The 23,776-nt window shown below is 55.9% G+C and overlaps 2 protein-coding genes across 2 annotated transcripts in view; both read left to right on the top strand.

Annotated features, from left to right (window-relative positions):
- The window catches only part of LOC149913604 (uncharacterized), a 39,069-nt gene extending 37,329 nt beyond the window's left edge, over positions 1 to 1,740 (top strand). Inside the window, exons 24-25 of the mRNA XM_090129468.1 lie at positions 9 to 64; positions 1,224 to 1,740. Coding sequence (XP_089985594.1) covers positions 9 to 64; positions 1,224 to 1,262 — 95 coding nt within the window. The 3' untranslated portion in view covers positions 1,263 to 1,740. The remainder of the gene's footprint in view (positions 1 to 8; positions 65 to 1,223) is intronic.
- Positions 1,741 to 8,177: 6,437 nt separating this feature from the next.
- On the top strand, positions 8,178 to 20,215 carry LOC149913603 (uncharacterized). The gene is made up of 8 exons (XM_090129349.1): positions 8,178 to 10,058; positions 11,784 to 11,891; positions 13,548 to 13,663; positions 13,747 to 13,805; positions 16,997 to 17,130; positions 17,797 to 17,862; positions 18,683 to 18,845; positions 20,044 to 20,215. The coding sequence occupies exons 1-8, from the start codon at positions 8,360 to 8,362 to the stop codon at positions 20,213 to 20,215; spliced, it is 2,517 nt and encodes an 838-aa protein (XP_089985475.1). The 5' UTR covers positions 8,178 to 8,359.
- Positions 20,216 to 23,776: the final 3,561 nt, after the last annotated feature.

The raw sequence follows: 23,776 nt of genomic DNA, 5'->3' as shown, positions 1-23,776 counted from the left end.
CCCTACAGGCTGCACCCTGCGCAGTTTCGCTCCCTCGCTGGACGCAGTCAACACCTCCACCCCGGTGAGTTCCCCCAAAACCCCACAAAAAACCCCACAAAAACCCCAAATCCCACATCACCCCACGCTTATGGGGTCAGCACCCCAAAGTTTATGGGGTCGGCCCCAAACTGACCCCAAACCTCCCACCCCAAAGTTTATGGGGTTGGCCCCAAATTGACCCCAAATCTCCCACCCCAAAGTTTATGGGGTCAGGAACCCAAAATTTATGGGGTCAGCACCCCAAAGTTTATGGGGTTGCCCCTAAACTGACCCCAAATCTCCCATCCCAAGCTTTTTGGGGTTGGCCCCAAACTGACCCCAAACCTCCCACCCCAAAGTTTATGGGGTCGGCCCTAAACTGACCCTAAATCTCCCATCCCAAGCTTTTTGGGGTCGGCCCCAAACTGACCCCGTATCTCCCACCCCAAAGTTTATGGGGTCGACCCCAAACGGACCCCAAACCTCCCACCCCGAAGTTTATGGGGTCGGCCCCAAACTGACCCCAAATCTCCCATCCCAAAGTTTATGGGGTTGACCCCAAACTGACCCCAAATCTCCCACCCCAAAGTTTATGGGGTCAGGAACCCAAAATTTATGGGGTCAGCACCCCAAAGTTTATGGGGTCGGCCCCAAACTGACCCTATATCTCCCACCCCAAAGTTTATGGGGTCGGCCCCAAACCGGCCCCAAACCTCCCACCCCAAAGTTTATGGGGTCGGCCCTAAACTGACCCTAAATCTCCCATCCCAAGCTTTTTGGGGTCGGCCCCAAACTGACCCCGTATCTCCCACCCCAAAGTTTATGGGGTCGACCCCAAACGGACCCCAAACCTCCCACCCCAAAGTTTATGGGGTCGGCCCCAAACTGACCCCAAATCTCCCACCTCACACTTATAGGGTTGGACCCCAAAGTTTATGGGGTCGGCCTCAAACTGACCCCAAACCTCCCACCCCAAAGTTTATGGGGTTGGACCCCAAAGTTTATGGGGTCGGCCCCAAACTGACCCCAAACCTCCCACCCCAAAGTTTATGGGGTTGGCCCTAAATTGACCCTAAACCTCCCACCCCAAAGTTTATGGGGTCGGCCCCAAACTGACCCCAAACCTCCCACCCCACACTTATAGGGTTGGACCCCAAAGTTTATGGGGTCGGCCCCAAACTGACCCCAAATCTCCCCCACAGATGCACATCTCCAGACCCACCCTACGCACGCGCTTCTGAATCCTCTTATAGGGGAAAAAGGCAGCCGACCCTACAACTTCAAGCACCCCACAAATCTGCGACCCCACAGCCGCACGCGGGACGTGCCCACCCCAAATCCCGACCCCACACACTTATTTATTATTTATTGGTGCAATAAATTAATGAGCAGCCTTCGTTAGCACCGATTAATTGGGTTGGTTTGGGATTGGGGGGGGGTTGACCCTATAGGATGGCCCCAAATAGCATGGATCACCCCATAGACCCCATAGGATGGCCCAAATCCCATATAAAACCCCATAGATCCCATAGGATGGCCCCAAATCCCATATAACACCCCATAGATCCCATAGGATGGCCCAAATCCCATAGATTACCCCAAACCCCATAGGATGGCCCCAAATCCCATATAAAACCCTATAGACCCCATAGGATGGCCCCAAATCCCATATAAAACCCCATAGACCCCATGGAATGGCCCCAAACCCCATAGATGACCCCATAGACCCCATAGGATGGCCCCAAATCCCATAGATCACCACAGAGACCCCATAGGATGGCCCCAAATCCCATAGATCACCACAGAGACCCCATAGGATGGCCCCAAATCCCATAGATCACCCCAGAGACCCCATAGGATGGCCCCAAATCCCATATAACACCCTATAGACCCCATAGGATGGCCCCAAACCCCATAGGATGGCCCCAAATCCCATGGATCTCCCCATAGGACCCCATAGGATGGCTCCAAATCCCATATAAAACCCCATAGACCTCATAGGATGGCCCCAAATCCCATAGGATGGCCCCAAAACCCATATAAAACCCCATAGACCCCATAGGATGGCCCCAAACCCCACAGATCACCTCAGAGACACCATAGGATGGCCCCAAATCCCATATAACACCCCATAGACCCCATAGAATGGCCCCATAGACCCCATAGAATGCCCCCAAATCCCAAATATAACCCGTAGACCCCATAGGATGGCCCTAAACCCCACATAACACCCTATAGACCCCCAGACCCACAAATCACCCCAGAGACCCCATAGAATGTCCCCAAGACCCCACAGGATGTCCCCCAGACCCCGTAAATCACCCCATAGACCCCACAGAGCGTCCCTCAGACCCCATATGGCGCCTCTGAGACCCCATAGAACCCCATAGAGCGCCCCCAAGATCCCAAATTTCACCCCAAAAGAACCGGGACCTCCAGCAGTGCCACCAACCCCGTTTTGGTGACACCAAGTCCTCCAACCCCATGTTGGTGACACCAAGTCCTCCAGGAGTGCCACCAACCCCATGTTGGTGACACCAAGTCCTCCAGGAGCGCCACCAACCCCATAGAGGTGACACCAAGTCCTCCAACCCCATGTTGGTGACACCAGGACCTCAAGAAGTGCCACCAACCCCATTTTGGTGACACCAGGACCTCCAGAAGAGCCACCAACCCCATGTTGGTGACACCAAGTCCTCCAGGAGCGCCACCAACCCCGTTTTGGTGACACCAGGACTTCATCAAGTGCCACCAACGCCATTTTGGTGACACCAAATCCTCCACCAACCCCATGTTGGTGTCACCAGGACCTCCAGAAGTGCCACCAACCCCGTGTTGGTGACACCAGGACCTCCAGAAGTGCCACCAACCCCGTGTTGGTGTCACCAGGACCTCCAGAAGAGCCACCAACCCCGTTTTGGTGACACCAGGACCTCCAGAAGAGCCACCAACCCCGTTTTGGTGACACCAGGACCTCCAGAAGTGCCACCAACCCCGTTTCGGTGACTCACAGAGGTGCCACCACCCACCTCAGGGTGGGACCCGCCGTCACCGCGTCACCCAGCCCCGTTATCTTATCACGGCTTCGGGGTGGGGGTGGGGCTGGTTTCGGGGACGCCCACCCACCCCCCATACCCCCACCCCCCCCCCCACCCCACATCCCGCCCCTTTTTTGGGGTCAAATAACCCCCAAATCCTTCCTGTGCCGTTTGATACAACCGAAGGTGGTGGTGCTGCTGGTGGTGGCGGCCATGGAGGTGGCCTTCGTCCTCGTCACCATCGTCATCCTCTGCGGTGGCACCGGGGGGGCACAGAGGGGTGAGTGGGGTGGGGGGGTGGGGGGAAGTCTTATGGGTGGGGGGTCCTATGGGTGGGGGGTCCCATAGATAGGAGATCTCATGGGTGGGGGGTCCCATGGGTGGGGGGAGCCCATGGGTGGGGGAATCTCATGGGTGGGGGGTCCTATGGGTGGGGGGATCCCGTATCTGTGAGATCTAATGGGTGTTGGGATCCTATGGGTGGGGGGTACCATGGGTGGGGGGATCCCATAGATAGGAGATCTCATGGGTGGGGGGTCCTATGGGTGGGGGGATGCCATGGGTGGGGGAATCCTATGGGTGGGGGGTCCTATGGGTGGGGGGATCCCATAGATAGGAGATCTCATGGGTGGGGGGTCCCATGGGTGGGGGGATCCCATAGATAGGAGATCTCATGGGTGGGGGGTCCTATGGGTGGGGGGATCCCATAGATAGGAGATCTCATGGGTGGGGGGTCCTATGGGTGGGGGGATCCCGTATCTGTGAGATCTAATGGGTGTTGGGATCCTATGGGTGGGGGGTACCATGGGTGGGGGGATCCCATAGATAGGAGATCTCATGGGTGGGGGGTCCTATGGGTGTGGGGATGCCATGGGTGTTGGAATCCTATGGGTGGGGGTCCTATCGGTGGGGGGTCCCATATATGGAAGATCTTATGGTTGGGGGGATCCTATGGGTGAGGGGTCCTATGGGTGGGGGTTCCATTGGGTGGGGGGATCCCATAAATAGGAGATCTCATGGGTGGGGGTCCCACGGATGGGGGGATCCCATAGATAGGAGATCTCATGGGTGGGGGGGTCCTATGGGTGGGGGGATGACATGGGTGGGGGAATCCTATGGGTGGGGAGTCCCATAGATAGGAGATCTAATGGGTGATGGGTCCTATGGGTGGGGGGATCCAATGGGTGGGGGGATCCTATGGGTGGAGAGATCTCATGGTGGGGGGGGGGATCCCATATATGGAAGATCTCATGGCTGTGGGGATCCTATGGGTGGGGGGTCCTATGGGTGGGGGGATCCCATATCTGTGAGATCTAACGGGTGTTGGGATCCTATGGGTGAGGGGTCCCATGTGTGGGGGGGATCCTATGGGTGGGGGGTCCTATGGGTGGGGGGGATTCCATAGATAGGAGATCTCATGGGTGAGGGGATCCTATGGGTGGGGGGATCTCATGGGTGGGGGGTCCTATGGGTGGGGGGATCCCATAGATGGGAGATCTCATGGGTGAAGGGATCATATGGGTGGGGGGATCCTATGGCTGGGGGGATCTCATGGGTGGGAGGTCCTATGGGTGGGGGGAGCCCATGGGTGGGGGGATCTCATGGGTGGGGGATCCTATGGATGGGGGGATCTCATGGGTGGGGGGTCCCATTGGGTGGGGGGATTGCATAGATAGGAGATCTCATGGGTGAGGGGATCCTATGGGTGGGGGGATCCCATGGTTGGGGGGTCCTGTGGGTGGGGGGGATCTCATGGGTGGGAGGTCGTATGGGTGGGGGGATCCCATAGATGTGAGATCTAACGGGTATTGGGATCCTATGGGTGGGGGGTCCCATGTGTGGGGGGATCCTATGGGTGGGGGGTCCTATGGGTGGGGGGATTCCATAGATGAGAGATCTCATGGGTGAGGGGATCCTATGGGTGGGGGGATCTCATGGGTGGGGGGTCCTATGGGTGGGGGGATCTCATGGGTGGCAGGTCCTGTGGGTGGGGGGATCTCATGGTTGGGGGGGGAGCCCATGGGTGGGGGGATCTCATGGGTGGGAGGTCCTATGGGTGGGGGGATCCCATAGATGGGAGATCTCATGGGTGAAGGGATCATATGGGTGGGGGGATCCTATGGCTGGGGGGATCTCATGGGTGGGAGGTCCTATGGGTGGGGGGAGCCCATGGGTGGGGGGATCTCATGGGTGGGGGGTCCCATGGGTGGGGGGAGCCCATGGGTGGGGGGATCTCATGGGTGGGGGATCCTATGGATGGGGGGATCTCATGGGTGGGGGGTCCCATTGGGTGGGGGGATTGCATAGATAGGAGATCTCATGGGTGAGGGGATCCTATGGGTGGGGGGATCTCATGGGTGGGGGGGTCCTATGGGTGGGGGGATCCCATGGTTGGGGGTTCCTGTGGGTGGGGGGATCTCATGGTTGGGGGGTCCTATGGGTGGGGGGATCTCATGGTTGGGGGGGGAGCCCATGGGTGGGGGGATCTCATGGGTGGGGGGGTCCTATGGGTGGGGGGATCTCATGGGTGGGAGGTCGTATGGGTGGGGGGATCCCATAGATGTGAGATCTAACGGGTGTCGGGATCTTATGGGTGAGGGGTCCCATGGGTGGGGGGGGGGGATCTCATGAATGGTAGATCCTTTCCCCCCCCCACTTTTCTTTTCCTGTGTCCCCCCCCCTTTTTTCCAGCACCGTGCCAAAATGGCGGCACCTCCGTCGGCCCCACCTGCGCCTGCCCCCCCGGATTTAACGGGACCCTTTGCGAGACCCCCAACCCAAATCAGGCCTGTAGGAACGGGGGGACCCCAGTGGGCACCAAATGTTTTTGCCCCCCCGGATTTCGAGGATCCCTTTGTCAACACCCCGACCCGACCACAGCCTGCCTTCACGGGGGGGTGGCGTTTGGGACCTCCTGCGTTTGCCCCCCTGGTTTTGGGGGGGGGAGGTGTGAAAGGGAAACCCCCCCCCTTTTTTGTCTCCATGGGGGGACTTTGGTGGGGGGGGGGTGTCGGTGCCCACCCGGGACGGGGGGGTTGTGGTGCGAGTGTTTCGTCCTCACCACCCCCCCACCAGGGGGCGATGGGACCCTTCGGACCCCCCCAGGAAACAATGGGACACTTCAGACCCCCCCAGGAAACAGTGGAACCCTTCTGACCCCCCCAGGGAGCAATGAGACTCTTCTGACCCCCCCAGGGGGCGATGGAACCCTTTGGACCCCCCCAGCAATCAATGGGACACTTCCGACCCCCCCAGGATTCAATGAGACACTTTTGACCCCCCCAGGGGGCGATGGGACCCTTCAGACCCCCCCAGAGAACAGCACTGTGATTCTGACCCCCCCAGGATTCAATGAGACCCTTCTGACCCCCCCAGAGAACAGCACTGCGATTCCGACCCCCCCAGGATTCAATGAGACACTTTTGACCCCCCCAGGAATTAATGGGACCCTTCTGACCCCCCCAGGATTCAATGAGACTCTTCACACCCCCCCAGGAATCAATGGGACTCTTCAGACCCCCCCAGGAATTAATGGGACCCTTCCGACCCCCCCAGGATTCAATGAGACCCTTCAGACCCCCCCAGAGAACAGCACTGCGATTCCGACCCCCCCAGGATTCAATGAGACACTTTTGACCCCCCCAGTGGGCGATGGGACCCTTCTGACCCCCCCAGGATTCAATGAGACTCTTCACACCCCCCCAGGAATCAATGGGACGCTTCTGACCCCCCCAGGAAACAATGAGACTCTTCTGACCCCCCCAGAGAACAGCACTGTGATTCCGACCCCCCCAGGAATCAATGGGACGCTTCTGACCCCCCCAGAGAACAGCACTGCGATTCCGACCCCCCCAGGATTCAATGAGACACTTTTGACCCCCCCAGGGGGCGATGGGACCCTTCAGACCCCCCCAGAGAACAGCACTGTGATTCTGACCCCCCCAGGATTCAATGAGACCCTTCTGACCCCCCCAGAGAACATCACTGCAATTCCAACCCCCCCAGGTAACAATACGACCCTTCTGACCCCCCCAGGAATCAACGAGACTCTTCACACCCCCCCAGGAATCAATGGGACCCTTCTGCCCCCCCCAGGAATCAATGGGACCCTTCCGACCCCCCCAGGAATCAATGGGACCCTTCTGCCCCCCCCAGGAATTAATGGGACCCTTCTGCCCCCCCCAGGAACCAATGGAAGCAGAGTCAGCGTCGTGTGTCAGCCTGCACGTGGGTGTGGGGGGGGAGGGGGGAATAATGGGGTGGGGGACATCAGGGTGGGGACAATGGGGTGGGGGACAATGGGATTGGAGACAATGAGGTGAGGGACAATGGGATGGGGCCATTGGGATTGGGGCCATTGGAATGGGGACAATGGGGTGGGGGACAATGGGTTGGGGGACAGTGAAGTGGGGACAATGGGGTGGGGGACATCAGGATGGGGACAACGGGATGGGGGACAATGGGTTGGGGACAATGGGGTGGGGAGACAATGGGATGGGAGACAATGGGATGGGGGACAATGGGGTGGGGGACGTCAGAATGGGGACAGTGGGGTGGGGACAGTGGGGTGGGGACAATGGGGTGGGAGACAATGGGTTGGGGACAATGGGATTGGGGCCATTGGAATGGGGACAATGGGGTGGGGGACATCGGGATGGGGACAATGGGGAGGGGACAGTGGGGTGGGGACAATGGGGTGGGGGACATCAAGATGGGGACAACGGGTTGGGGACAGTGGGTTGGGGACAATGGGGAGGGGACAATGGGGTGGGGACAATGGGGTGGAGGACATCAGGATGGGGACAATGGGTTGGGGACAGTGGGTTGGGGACAGTGGGTTGGGGACAATGGAGTGGGGACAATAGGATGGGGACAATGGGGTGGGGATAATGGGGTGGGGACAATGGGTTGGGGGACATCAGAATGGGGACAATGGGGTGGGGACAGTGGGGTGGGGGACATGAAGATGAGGACAATGGGGTGGGGGACATCAAGATGGGGACAATAGGACGGGGACAATGGGGTGGGGGACAATGGGTGGGCACAATGGGACAGGGGACAATGGGGTGGGGGACAATGGGTGGGCACAATGGGACAGGGGACAATGGGGTGGGGGGACATCGGGATGGTGACCCCGTGCCCCTGTTCCAGTGTTGTGTCACAACGGCGGCGTCCCCAACGTCACCTCCTGCCTTTGTCCCCCCGGTTTCACCGGCGTCACCTGCCAACACCGCGACGTCACCCAGCTCTGCGCCGCCGGCAGCACCGCCGTGGGACCCCTGTGCGTCTGCCCCCCCGGCATGGGGGGACGTCGGTGTCACCTCCGGGATGGGGACACCGCCTGTCTCAACGGGGGGACACCGGTGGGGACGGAGTGTTATTGTCCGGGGGGCTTCCGGGGGGGGAGGTGTGAGACGAGAGATGGCACCGCCAGTGTCACCACCGATGTCACCACCACCGATGGCAACGCGGGTGTCACCTCGGGTGTCCCCACGGGTGTCACTTCAGGTGTCACCACCGATGGCACCACCGATGGCACCACCAATGGCACCACGGGTGTCACCATGGATGTCACCTCAGGTGTCACCGTGGATGTCACCACCAATGGCACTACGGGTGTCACCACAGATGTCCCCACGGGTGTCACCTTGGATGTCACTGTGGATGTCACCACCAATGGCACCACGGATGTCCCCACGGGTGTCACCATGGATGTCACCACGGATGTCCCCACGGGTGTCACCTCGTGTGTCACCACCAACGTCACCACCACCGATGGCAACGCGGGTGTCACCGTGGGTGTCACTTCGGGTGTCCCCACGGGTGTCACTTCAGGTGTCACCACCAATGTCACCACCAATGGCACCACAGATGTCACCACCGATGTCCCCATGGGTGTCAGCTCAGGTGTCACCATGGATGTCACCACCAATGGCACTACGGGTGTCACCACGGATGTCCCCACAGGTGTCACCACGGGTGTCACCGTGGATGTCACCACCAATGGCACCGCCAACGTCAACACCAATGGCACCACAGATGTCACCATGGGTGTCCCCACGGATGTCACCACGGGTGTCACCTCGGGTGTCACCACCAATGTCACCACCAATGGCAACACGGGTGTCACCACGGATGTCACTACGGGTGTCACCATGGATGTCACCACCAATGGCACCACGGATGTCCCCACGGGTGTCACCTCGGGTGTCACCACCAATGTCACCACCGATGGCACCACAGGTGTCCCCATGGGTGTCACCTCAGGTGTCACCGCCAATGTCACCACTGATGTCACCACAGGTGTCCCCAGAGATGTCACCATGGATGTCAATGCCAATGGCACCACCAATGTCACCACCAATGTCCCCACCGATGTCCCCACCGATGTCACCACCAATGCCACCATCAATGCCACCATGGATGTCCCCACCGTTGTCACCACAGATGCCACCATTTATGTCCCCACTGATGTCACCACCAACATCACCACCAACGTCACCACAGGTGTCACCACAGGTGTCCCCACGGGTGTCACCACCAATGTCACCACCGATGTCACCACGGTTGTCCCCACCGATGTCACCACCATTGTCACCACGGATGCCACCATGGGTGTCACCACCGATGTCACCACCAACATCACCACCAACGTCACCAGCGATGTCACCACAGGTGTCCCCACGGGTGTCACCACCACGGATGTCACCACAGGTGTCACCACGGGTGTCACCACCGTTGTCACCACCAATGGCACCACGGATGTCACCACAGATGTCACCACGGATGCCACCATGGGTGTCACCACCGATGTCACCACCAACGTCACCACAGGTGTCCCCACAGGTGTCCCCACGGGTGTCACCACCGATGTCACCACCGTTGTCCCCACGGTTGTCCCCACCGCCACGAGGAGGACGTCTGTCACCCCACAAAGCACGGGGGTCACAACCAGGAGCACCAGAAGGACCGGAAGCACCGCCGTCCCCACAACCACAGGTGGGGTCGGTTTGGGCTCTTCGTGGGGTGGGATTTGGGGTCTTCATGGGGTCCTTTTGGGGTCTTCGTGGGGTCCTTTTGGGGTCTTCGTGGGGTGGGATTTGGGGTCTTCATGGGGTCCTTTTGGGGTCTTCATGGGGTCCCTTTGGGCTCTTCGTGGGGTCCTTTTGGGGTCTTCATGGGGTCCCTTTGGGCTCTTCGTGGGGTGGGATTTGGGGTCTTCATGGGGTCCTTTTGGGGTCTTCGTGGGGTGGGATTTGGGGTCTTCATGGGGTCCTTTTGGGGTCTTCATGGGGTCCTTTTGGGGTCTTCGTGGGGTGGGATTTGGGGTCTTCCAAAGTGGAAGAGATTGGGGTCTTCATGGGGTCCTTTTGGGGTCTTCATGGGGTCATTTTGGGGTCTTGATGGGGTGGGATTGGGGTCCTCCAAAGGGGAGGGGGTTAGGGTCTTCATGGGGGTCCTTTTGGGGTCTTCATGGGATCCTTTTGGGGTCTTCATGGGGTGGGATTGGGGTCTTCCAAAGAGAAAGGGATTGGGGTCTTCATGGGATCCTTTTGGGGTCTTCCAAAAGGGTAGGAATGGGGTCTTCCTGGGGCCATATTGGGGTCTTTATGGGGTGGGATTGGGGTCTTCCAAAGGGAAAGGAATTGGGGTCTTCATGGGATCCTTTTGGGGTCTTTATGGGGTCATTTTGGGGTCTTCCGAAGTGGAAGGAATTGGGGTCTTCATGGGGATCCTTTTGGGGTCTTCATGGGGTCCTTTTGGGGTCTTTATGGGGTCCTTTTGGGGTCTTCCGAAGTGGAAGGGATTGGGGTCTTCATGGGGTCCTTTTGGGGTCTTCATGGGGTCCTTTTGGGGTCTTCATGGGGTCATTTTGGGGTCTTCCGAAGTGGAAGGGATTGGGGTCTTCATGGGGATCCTTTTGGGGTCTTCATGGGGTCATTTTGGGGTCTTCCGAAGTGGAAGGGATTGGGGTCTTCATGGGGATCCTTTTGGGGTCTTCATGGGGTCATTTTGGGGTCTTCCAAAGTGGAAGGAATTGGGGTCTTCCTGTGGCCATATTGGGGTCCTTATGGGGTGGGATTGGGGTCTTCCAAAGGGAAAGGGATTGGGGTCTTCATGGGGTCCTTTTGGGGTCTTTATGGGGTCATTTTGGGGTCTTCCGAAGTGGAAGGAATTGGGGTCTTCATGGGGATCCTTTTGGGGTCTTCATGGGGTCCTTTTGGGGTCTTTATGGGGTCCTTTTGGGGTCTTCCGAAGTGGAAGGGATTGGGGTCTTCATGGGGTCCTTTTGGGGTCTTCATGGGGTCATTTTGGGGTCTTCCGAAGTGGAAGGGATTGGGGTCTTCATGGGGATCCTTTTGGGGTCTTCATGGGGTCATTTTGGGGTCTTCCGAAGTGGAAGGGATTGGGGTCTTCATGGGGATCCTTTTGGGGTCTTCATGGGGTCATTTTGGGGTCTTCCAAAGTGGAAGGAATTGGGGTCTTCCTGTGGCCATATTGGGGTCCTTATGGGGTGGGATTGGGGTCTTCCAAAGGGAAACGGATTGGGGTCTTCATGGGGTCATTTTGGGGTCTTTATGGGGTCATTTTGGGGTCTTCCGAAGTGGAAGGAATTGGGGTCTTCCTGTGGCCATATTGGGGTCCTTATGGGGTGGGATTGGGGTGGTGATTGTGGGGTCTGAGTTATGGGGTGGGGGGGACACACGGTCTCCGTCCCTATAGGGCTGTGCCTCAACGGGGGGCTGTGGACGGGGTCGTTGTGTTTGTGCCCCCCAAACGTGATCGGGACTCGGTGCCAATTCGGGGCCACCACCTTCAACCTCACAGCCGGTACGGGGCTCTGCCCTGTCACCTCCTGTCCCCAACGTCCCCACCGTGTCCCCGACGTCCCTGTCGTCATGTCCCCGATGACCCCATAATGCCCCCAGTATCCTCATAATGTCCCCAATGTCCCCATGATGACCCCGATGTCCCCATCATGACCCCAATGGCCCATCATGACCCCAAAGTCCCCATGATGACCTCAATGTCCCCTTCCTGTCCCCAATGTCCCCATAATGCTCCCAATGTCCCCATCATGTCCCCAATGTCCCCACTGTCCCCAGTGTCCCCAAAATCCCCAATGTCCCCAAAGTCCCAACTGTCCCCAACGTCCTCAATGTCCCCAATGTCCCCAACACCCCCAACGCCCCCAATGTCCCCACTGTCCCCAATGTCCCCACTGTTCCCAATGTCCCCAATGTCCCCAATATCCCGAATACCCCTAAAGTCCCCAACACCCCCAAAGTCCCCTATGTCCCCAGTGTCCCCAATGTCCCTATTGACCCCAACATCCCCAATACTCCCAATACTCCCAATGTCCCCAATGTCCCTAACATCCCCAACGCCCCCAACACCCCCAATGTCCCCAATGTCCCCAATGTCCCCAACGTCCCCAACACCCCCAACACCCCCAATGTCCCCAACGTCCCCAATGTCCCCAATGTCCCCAACGCCCACAAGACCCCCAATGTCCCTAATGTCCCCAACACCCCCAACGGCCCCACTGTCCCCAACGCCCCCAATGTCCCCAATGTCCCCAACATCCCCAACACCCCCAATGTCCCCAATGTCCCCAATGTCCCCACTGTCCCCAACGCTCCCAATGTCCCCACTGTCCCCAATACCCCCAACATCCCCAGTGTCCCCATTGACCCCAACACCCCCAATGTCCCCAATGTCCCAACTGCCCCCAACGCCCCCAACGCCCCCAATGTCCCCAATGTCCCCAATGTCCCTATTGACCCCAACGTCCCCAATGTCCCCAACAGCCCCAACGCCCCCAATGTCCCCAATGCCCCCAACACCCCCAAAGTCCCCAATGTCCCCAATGTCCCCAATGTCCCTATTGACCCCAACATCCCCAATGTCCCCCACACCCCCAATGCCCCCAATGCCCCCAATGTCCCAACTGCCCCCAACGCCCCCAATGCCCCCAATGTCCCCAATGTCCCCAGTGTCCCTATTGACCCCAACGTCCCCAATGTCCCCCACACCCCCAATGCCCCCAATGCCCTCAATGTCCCCAATGTCCCCAATGTCCCTATTGACCCCAACGTCCCCAAAGTCCCAACTGCCCCCAACGCCCCCAATGTCCCCAATGTCCCTATTGACCCCAATGTCCCCAATGTCCCCCACACCCCCAATGCCCCCAATGTCCCAACTGCCCCCAACGCCCCCAACGTCCCCAATGTCCCCAATGTCCCTATTGACCCCAACGTCCCCAAAGTCCCAACTGCCCCCAACGCCCCCAATGTCCCCAATGTCCCAACTGCCCCCAACGCCCCCAATGTCCCCAATGTCCCCAATGTCCCCAACGCCCCCAACACCCCCAAAGTCCCCAATGTCCCCAATGTCCCTATTGACCCCAACGTCCCCAATGTCCCCCAGACCCCCAACGCCCCCAATGTCCCCAACGTCCCCAACGCCCCCCTTCACGTCCCCAAGATTTGGGTCCCGCCCTCCTGCTGTCGGCCCGCGTCACCAACCGTCCCTTCCTGGAGGAAATGAGGAACCCTTCGTCCCCCCAATTCCGGGGCTTCGCCTCCCACTTCCGCCGCACGGTGAGACCCCGACGTCGTCGCGACATCATCGCGACATCGTCACGACGTCGCGACGTCACCGCTGTCGTTGCTGTCGTTGGCAGATGGATCGCGTCTACGGGAACGTCGCCGGGTACAGCGGGGTTCAGGTCTTGGGGTTGAGGTGGGGCTGGGGTCTTTTTGGGGGGTTTTTGGGGGGGGTCTTTGTGGGGTCTTTGTGGGGTTTTTGTGGGGTCTTTGTGGGGTCTTTGTGGGGTTTTTATGGGGTCTTTGTGGGGTCTTTGTGGGGTTTTTGTGGGGTCTTTGTAGGGTTGTTATGGGGTCTTTGTGGGAACCATGGGGTCTTTGTGGGGTCGTTATGGGGTCTCTGTGGGGTCTTTGTGGGATCTTTTCAGGGTCTTCATGGGGTCTTCGTGGGGTTTTTGTGGGGTTTTTGTGGGGTCTCTGTGGGGTTTTTGTGGGGTCTTCGTGGGGTTTTTGTGCGGTCTTTGTGGGGTCTTTGTGGGGTTTTTATGGGGTTTTTATGGGGTCTTTATGGGGTCTTTGTGGGGTCTTTGTGGGGTTTTTGTGGGGTCTTTGTGGGGTCTTTGTGGGGTTTTTGTGGGGTCTCTGTGGGGTTTTTGTGGGGGCTTTGTGGGGTTTTTTGTGGGGTTTTTGTGGGGTCTTTGTAGGGTTGTTATGGGGTCTCTGTGGGAACCATGGGGTCTTTGTGGGGTCGTTATGGGGTCTCTGTGGGGTCTTTGTGGGATCTTTTCAGGGTCTTCATGGGGTCTTCGTGGGGTTTTTGTGGGGTTTTTGTGGGGTCTCTGTGGGGTTTTTGTGGGGTCTTCATGGGGTTTTTGTGCGGTCTTTGTGGGGTCTTTGTGGGGTTTTTATGGGGTTTTTATGGGGTCTTTATGGGGTCTTTGTGGGGTTTTTGTGCGGTCTTTGTGGGGTCCCTGTGGGGTCCATGCGGTCTTTGTGTGGTTGTTATGGGGTCGTCATGGGGTCTTTGGGGGGTTTTTGGGGGGTCTTTGTGGGGTCTTCATGGGGTCTTTGTGGGGTCTCTGTGGGGTTTTTGTGGGGGCTTCATGGGGTCTTTGTGGGTTATTTGCAGGGCCTTTATGGGGTCTTCATGGGGTCTTTGTGGGATCTTTTCAGGGTCTTCGTGGGGTTTTTGTGGGGTTTTTGTGGGGTCTTTGTGGGGTTTTTGTGGGGTCTTCGTGGGGTTTTTTGTGGGGTTTTTGTGGGGTCTTTGTAGGGTTGTTATGGGGTCTCTGTGGGAACCATGGGGTCTTTGTGGGGTCGTTATGGGGTCTCTGTGGGGTCTTTGTGGGATCTTTTCAGGGTCTTCGTGGGGTCTTCGTGGGGTTTTTGTGGGGTTTTTGTGGGGTCTCTGTGGGGTTTTTGTGGGGTCTTCATGGGGTTTTTGTGCGGTCTTTGTGGGGTCTTTGTGGGGTTTTTATGGGGTTTTTATGGGGTCTTTATGGGGTCTTTGTGGGGTTTTTGTGCGGTCTTTGTGGGGTCTTTGTGGGGTCCATGCGGTCTTTGTGTGGTTGTTATGGGGTCGTCATGGGGTCTTCATGGGGTCTTTGGGGGGTTTTTGGGGGGTCTTTGTGGGGTCTTCATGGGGTCTTTGTGGGGTCTCTGTGGGGTTTTTGTGGGGGCTTCATGGGGTCTTTGTGGGTTATTTGCAGGGCCTTTATGGGGTCTTCATGGGGTCTTTGTGGGATCTTTTCAGGGTCTTCGTGGGGTTTTTGTGGGGTTTTTGTGGGGTCTTTGTGGGGTTTTTGTGGGGTCTTCGTGGGGTTTTTTGTGGGGTTTTTGTGGGGTCTTTGTAGGGTTGTTATGGGGTCTCTGTGGGAACCATGGGGTCTTTGTGGGGTCGTTATGGGGTCTCTGTGGGGTCTTTGTGGGATCTTTTCAGGGTCTTCGTGGGGTCTTCGTGGGGTTTTTGTGGGGTTTTTGTGGGGTCTCTGTGGGGTTTTTGTGGGGTCTTCATGGGGTTTTTGTGCGGTCTTTGTGGGGTCTTTGTGGGGTTTTTATGGGGTTTTTATGGGGTCTTTATGGGGTCTTTGTGGGGTTTTTGTGCGGTCTTTGTGGGGTCTTTGTGGGGTCCATGCGGTCTTTGTGTGGTTGTTATGGGGTCGTCATGGGGTCTTCATGGGGTCTTTGGGGGGTTTTTGGGGGGTCTTTGTGGGGTCTTTGTGGGGTTTTTATGGGGTTTTTATTGTGTCTTTATGGGGTCTTTATGGGGTCTTTGTGGGGTCTTTGTGGGGTTTTTGTGGGGTCTTTGTGGGGTTTTTGTGGGGTTTTTGTGGGGTCTTTGTAGGGTTGTTATGGGGTCTTTGTGGGAACCATGGGGTCTTTGTGGGGTCGTTATGGGGTCTCTGTGGGGTCTTTGTGGGATCTTTTCAGGGTCTTCGTGGGGTCTTCGTGGGGTTTTTGTGGGGTTTTTGTGGGGTCTTTGTGGGGTTTTTGTGGGGTCTTTATGGGGTTTTTGTGCGGTCTTTGTGGGGTCTTTGTGGGGTTTTTATGGGGTTTTTATGGGGTCTTTATGGGGTCTTTATGGGGTCTTCGTGGGGTTTTTGTGCGGTCTTTGTGGGGTCCCTGTGGGGTCCATGCGGTCTTTGTGGGGTTGTTATGGGGTCGTCATGGGGTCTTCATGGGGTCTTTGGGGGGTTTTTGGGGGGTCTTTGTGGGGTCTTCATGGGGTCTTTGTGGGGTCTCTGTGGGGTTTTTGTGGGGGCTTCATGGGGTCTTTGTGGGGTTATTTGCAGGGCCTTTATGGGGTCTTCATGGGGTCTTTGTGGGATCTTTTCAGGGTCTTCGTGGGGTCTTTGTGGGGTTTTTGTGGGGTCTCTGTGGGGTTTTTGTGGGGGCTTTGTGGGGTTTTTTTGTGGGGTTTTTGTGGGGTCTTTGTAGGGTTGTTATGGGGTCTTTGTGGGAACCATGGGGTCTTTGTGGGGTCGTTATGGGGTCTTCATGGGGTCTTTGTGGGATCTTTTCAGGGTCTTCGTGGGGTTTTTGTGGGGTTTTTGTGGGGTCTCTGTGGGGTTTTTGTGGGGACTTCATGGGGTTTTTGTGGGGTTTTTGTGGGGTCTTTGTGGGGTCTTTGTGGGGTCTTCGAGGGCTCTTTGTGGGGTTTTTGTGGGGTCTTTGTGGGGTTTTTGTGGGGTCTTTGTGGGGTCTTCTTGGGTCTTTGTGAGGTTTTTGTGGGGCCTTCATGGGGTCTTTGTGGGGTCTTTGTGGGGTCTTTGTGGGTTCCTTCATGGGGTGGGTTTGGGGTCTTCCAAGCTCGATTTTGGGATGGGGGTGGGATGCGTTGCGCCCCCCCCACCCCCCACCCCCACCCCACACTTCTGTGCCCCACAGCCGGGGCAGCGTGGTGGTCGCCTACAGGGTCCTCCTCCGGACCCCCCCCCCAGGACCCCCCCAAATCACCACCAAGGAACTTTTGGGGGTCTCCGCTTCCGCCATCCGACCCCACAACTGCTCCAACACCACAGGTGGGCGCCCCCCACCCCATTGATTTGGGGTCTCCCACCCCATTGATTTGGGGACCCCCACCCCATTGATTTGGGGTCTCCCACCCCATTGGTTTGGGGACCCCCACCCCATATGGAAACTTCCCACCCCATTGATTTGGGGACCCCCACCCCATTTGGGAACTTCCCGCCCCATTGATTTGGGATCTCTCACCCCGTTGATTTGGGGACTCCCACCCCACTGATTTGGGGTCTCCCACCCCATTGATTTGGGATCCCTCCTCCATTGATTTGGGGTCTCCCACCCCATTGATTTGGGGACCCCCGCCCCATTTGGGAACCCCCACCCCATTGATTTGGTGTCCCTCACCCCATTGATTTGGGGTCTCCCACCCCATTGTTTTGGGGTCTCCCACCCCATTGATTTGGGAACCCCCACCCCATTGATTTGGTGTCCCTCACCCCATTGATTTGGGGTCTCCCACCCCATTGATTTGGGACCCCCACCCCATTGATTTGGGGGCTCCCACCCCATTGATTTGGGATCCCCACCCCATATTTTGGGGTCCCCAAGCCAAATTCCCTCCACCCCACATTTTGGGACCCCCACCCCATATTTTTGGACCCCCACCCCACATTTTGGGACCCCCACCCCCTAATTCCTCCCCTCCCCCCCCCCCATTCCAGGCTCTCTTTGCATCTCAGCCTTCTCCCCCCTCTCCCTCTCCTCCGAATTGGAGCTCAACGCCACCGGTGAGTGCAGCCACACAACGACACAACAGCACAATGACACAACAACACAACGACACAACGCAACAATGACACGACGACACAACAGCACTACGACACAACGAGACAACAGCACAACAACACGGCACAATGACACGAGACAACAGCTCAACAACACAACGAGACAACAGCACAATGACACGAGACAACAGCACAACAACACAACGACACAACAGCACAATGACACAACAGCACAACGACACAACAACACAACGACACAACGACACAACAACGACACAACGACACAACAACGACACAACAACACAACGACACAACGACACAACAGCACAACGACACAACAGCACAATGACACAACAACACAATGACATAATGACACAACAGCACTACGACACAACGAGACAACAGCAGACACGACACAACAGCACAACGACACAATGACACAGTGACACAACAACACAATGACACAACGACACGACACAATAGCACAACGACACAACAACACAACGACACAACAACACAACAACACCACACATCAACACATCGCAACACCACAACGTCACCACAACACAGCAACACAACAACACAACAGCGCAGCACCACAACTCAACTCCACAACACAACACCACAACAACACAGCAACTCAACTCCACAACACAACACCACAGCAACAACACCACAACTCAACTCCACAACACCACAACTCAACTCCACAACACCACAACACCACAGCAACACCACAACTCAACTCCACAACACCACAACAGCACGACACCACAACAACACAACACCACAAGACCCGACTGACGCCGCTGTCCCCCGGCAGAGCTGTGCCGCAAACAGGCGGCGCCCGATTTCAGCCCTTATTACTACGCCTACCGGGTGAACAACAGCTTCCTCTGCATCACCGACTGCAGCCCCGGCTTCCCCAGCGCCATCGACTGCCACAGCGGGCTCTGCAGGGTGACAACCCAGGGGCCGCGCTGTTTGTGAGTGCCTCCATGCAGCCCAAAGCCCCTCGCCGGGGACACAAATCCCAACCCCACCACCAAAAATCCCGATAGTTGGGCCCAAATCCCAACCCTCTGAAAGCGAAATCCCGATAGGTGAACCCAAATCCCACCCCTCCACCAAAAATCCCGATAGTTGGGCCCAAATCCCACCCCTCTGAAAGCGAAATCCCAATAGTTGAATCCAAATCTCAACCCTTGACCAAAAATCCCAATAGCTGGATTCAAATCCTAATCCCCCAAAACCAAAATCCCAATAGTTGGGCCCAAATCCCAACCCTCTGAAAGCGAAATCCCGATAGGTGAACCCAAATCCCAACCCTTGATCAAAAATTCCAATAGCTGGACCCCAAATCCCACCCCTCCACCAAAAATCCTGATAGGTGAACCCAAATCCCAACCCCTCCACCAAAAATCCCGATAGGTGATCCCAAATCTCAACCCCCAGAAACCAAAATCCTGATAGTTGAACCCAAATCCCAACCCTCCACCAAAAATCCCAAAAGGTAAACCCAAATCCCAATCCTCTGAAACCCAAATCCCGATAGTTGGACCCAAATCCCAACCCTCTGAAACCAAAATCCCAACAGGTGAATCCGAATCCCATTTCTTGACACCCCACACCCCAATATTTGACTCCACCCTTGACCCCAAATCCGACCCCTCAAAACCAAAACCCCAATAGTTGAATCCAAATCCCAGCCCTTGACCCCAAACCCCAACTCCAACCCCAAATCCCAACCCTTCCAACCCCAAATCCCAACATCGACCCCAAATCCCAATTCCAACCCCAAATCCCAACCCTTCCAACCCCAAATCCCAACCCTTGACTCCAAATCTCAACATCGACCCGAAATCCCAACCCTTGACCCCAAATCCCAACTCCTGACCCCAAATCCCAACTCTTGACCCCAAACCCCAACTCTTGACCCCAAAACCCAACTCTTGACCCCAAATCCCTACTCTTGACCCCAAAACCCAACTCCTGACTCCAAATCCCAACCCTTGACCCCAAATCCCAACTCTTGACCCCCAAACCCAACTCCTGACTCCAAACCCAAACTCTTAACCCCAAATCCCACCCCTTGACCCCAAATCCCAACCCCAGACCCCCATTCCCACCCAGGGACGAATCTATAGGGCCGGATCCGCCCTCACCCCACATTTTCCCCCACAGCTGCCCCGAAATTCCGGGCTTTCTCTCCTCCGGGGATCGATGCCAGTCCCAAATCAGCCGTGTGGGGCTGGGGGTGGGGGTGGGGCTGGGGCTGGGGCTGCCCTTCCTCCTCCTCCTCCTCCTCCTCCTCCTCCTCCATTGCGCCCCATGGGGGAGGAAGGCCAACAGGTGAGCGAATTCCCCTTTTCCATTTTTTCTCCCCAATTTTCCCAATTTTCCCGATTTTTCTCCCCATTTTACGCCATTATTTTCCCCAATCTCCTCAATTTTCCCCCAATTTTCCCAATTTTTCCCAATTTTTCCCCATTTTTCCTTATTTTACACCGTTCTTTTCCCAACTCCGCCATACTTTCCTCAATTTTCCCCCATTTTCCCCCATTTTCCCCGGATTTTCCCCCCATTTATCCCCATTTCCAGCTATTTTCCTGATTTTTCCTGATTTCCTCCTATTTTACACCATTATTTCCCCCAATTTCCTGTTTTTTCCTCAATTTCTCCCTATTTTATGCCAATTTTTCCTGATTTTTCCTGATTTTTCCCCATTTTTCCTTATTTTACACCGTTATTTTCCCAACTTCCCCATACTTTCCTCAATTTCCCCCCATTTTTTTCTCCAATTTTCCCCATTTTCCCCATTATTTCCCACTTTTTCCCCATTATTTCCCCCATTATTTCCCCAATTACCCCCATTTTCCCCCATTATTTTCCTCATTTCCCCCATTTTCCCCATTTTCCCCATTATTTCCCCTATTTTCCCCATTCCCCCCATTTTTCCCCCATTATTTCCCCAATTACCCCCATTTTCCCCCACTATTTTCCTCATTTCCCCCATTTTCCCCCAATTTCCCCATTTTCCCGCACTATTCCTCCCAGTTTCCCCTAATTTCCCCCCTTATTTCCCCCATTTCCTCCATTTTTCCCCATTTTCCCCGATTATTTCCCCTGATTTCCCGCATTTTCTTCAATTTTCCCCATTTTCTGTGATTTCCCCCATTATTTCCCTATTTTCCCCCATTTTCCCCATTTTTCCTCATTTCCCCCCCTTATTTCCCCAATTTTCCCCCAATTTCCCCATTTTCCCCCATTATTCCCCCCGATTTCCCCCATTTTCCTCAATTTTCCCCTATTTTCCCCCATTATTTTCCTCATTTCCCCCATTTTTCCCCATTATTTCCACGATTTTCCCCCAATTTCCCCATTTTCCCCCAATTTCCCCCCCAATTTCCCCATTTTCCTCAATTTTCCCCAATTTCCCCCATTTTCCCATTTCCTCCATTGTTTTCCCCAATTTCCCCCATTATTTCCCCCTTTATTTCCCCCATTTCCCCAATTTTTCCTCATTTTCCCCCATTTCCCCCATTATTTCCCCCTTTATTTCCCCCATTTTTCCCATTTCCCCCATTATTTCCCCCCATGATTCCCCCATTATTTCCCCCATTTCCCCCATTTCCCCAATTTTTCATTTTCCCCCTTTATTTCCCCAATTTTCCCCCATTTTCCCCCAATTTCCCCCATTTCCCCCCATGATTTCCCCCATTATTTCCCCCCATTTTCCCCCTTATTTCCCCCATTTCCCCCATTATTTCCCCCATTTCCCCCCATTTTCCCCCATTATTTCCCCCATTTTCCTCCATTTCCCCCCCCCCCCCCCACTTTTCCCAAATTCCCACTTTTTTCCCCCAATCCCATTTCCCAGCATTTACCACGTCAACGGAAGAGGTTCCTCCCCTCCCCCCCCCCGGACACGAGGCCGTTTTGGGGTCAATCCGCAGCATTTTGGGGCAGAGCCCCCCAACCCCCCCAACCCCCCCAGCCCCCAATCCGACACCCAACGGACCCCCGGGGGGGGGGCGACCCCAAATCCAGAGGTAAGGAACCCCCACCCCATAAACCCCCACCCCACAAAACCTCACCCTACAAACCCCCACCCCATAAACCCCACCCCATAAACCCCCACCCCACAAAACCTCACCCTACAAACCCCCACCCCATAAACCCCCACCCTACAAACCCCCACCCTACAAACCCCCCACCCCATAAACCCCAATCCCATAAACCCCCACCCTACAAATCCCCACCCCACAAACCCCCACCCCATAAACCCCACAAACCCACAAAACCTCACCCTACAAATCCCCACCCCATAAACACCAATCCCATAAATCTCCACCCCATAAACCCCCACCCCATAAACCCCCACCCTATAAACCCCCACTCCATAAATCCCCACCCTACAAACCCCCACCCCATAAACCTCACACACCAGAGCCCCCCACCCTATAGAACTCCACGCCAAAAAACCCCCATCCCATAAACCCCAATCCCATAAATCTCTACCCCATAAACCCTCATCCCACAAACCCTCACCCTACAAACCCCCATCCTACAAACCCCCACCCCATAAACCCCCACCCCCACAAACCTCCATCCTACAAATCCCCACCCCATAAACCCCAATCCCATAAACCCCCACCCTACAAACCCCCACCCCATAAACCTCACACACCAGAGCCCCCCACCCCATAAACCTCCACCCCAAAAAACCCCTACCTCATAAACCCCCACCCTACAAACCCCCACCCCATAAACCTCCACCCCACAAACTCTCGCCCCATAAACCCCCACCCCCAATCCCACAAAACCCCACCCCATAACCCCCAACTCCATAAACCTCCACCCCACAAACCCCCACCCCACAAACCCCCACCCCATACCCTATAAGCCCCCACCCCACAACCCCACAACCCCCCAACCCTCCACCCCATAACCCCACACCCCACATCCCAATTTTTTCCCCCAACTTTTCCCATTTTTCTCATTTTTTCCCATTTTTCCCCCATTTTCCCCATTTATCCCCCAACTTTTCCCATTTTCCCCCCTTTTTCCCAATTTTGGCCATTTATCCCCCAACTTTTCCCATTTTCCCCCCTTTTTCCCAATTTTGGCCATTTATCCCCCAACTTTTCCCATTATTCCCCCATTTTCCCCAATTTTTCCCATTTATCCCCCAATTTTGCCCATTTATCCCCCAACTTTTCCCATTTTTCACCATTTCCCCCCCAACTGTTCCCATTTATTCCACATTTTTCCCAATTTTGCTCATTTTTCCCCCAACTTTTCCCAGTTTTCCCCCATTTTTCCCAACTTTTCCCGTTTATCCCCCAACTTTTCTCATTTCCCCCCCATTTTTCCCAACTTTTCCCCCAATTTTTCCCATTTTTCTCCCATTTGTTTCCCAGACTCGCCAGCAGTAGAGCTATGAATGAACTGGGAAGACCCCAATAGGACTGGGATTGAACTGGGAAGACCCCAAATGCATTTAGGGTTGAACTGGGAAGACCCCAAAAGGACTGGGATTGAACTGGGAAGACCCCAATAGGACTGGGATTGAACTGGGAAGACCCCAAAAGGACTGGAAATTTACTGGGAAGATCCCAAATGCATTTAGGGTTGAACTGGGAAGACCCCAAAAGGACTGGAATTGAACTGGGAAGACCCCAAATGCATTTAGGGTTGAACTGGGAAGACCCCAAAAGGACTGGAATTGAACTGGGAAGACCCCAACCCAACTGGAATTTTACTGGGAAGACCCCAAATGCATTTGGGACTGGATTGGGAAGATCCCAACCCAACTGGAATTGAACTGGGAAGACCCCAATAAGACTTGGAATGAGCTGGGAAGACCCCAAATGCATTTAGGGTTGAACTGGGAAGACCCCAAAAGGACTGGGAT

This window comes from Phasianus colchicus, chromosome 36, assembly GCF_987193195.1.
Source record: "Phasianus colchicus chromosome 36, bPhaCol1.hap1.1, whole genome shotgun sequence".
Lineage (NCBI taxonomy): Eukaryota > Metazoa > Chordata > Aves > Galliformes > Phasianidae > Phasianus > Phasianus colchicus.
The sequence above is the reverse complement of the archived record's forward strand: the minus strand, read 5'-3'. Positions and strand labels throughout refer to the sequence as shown.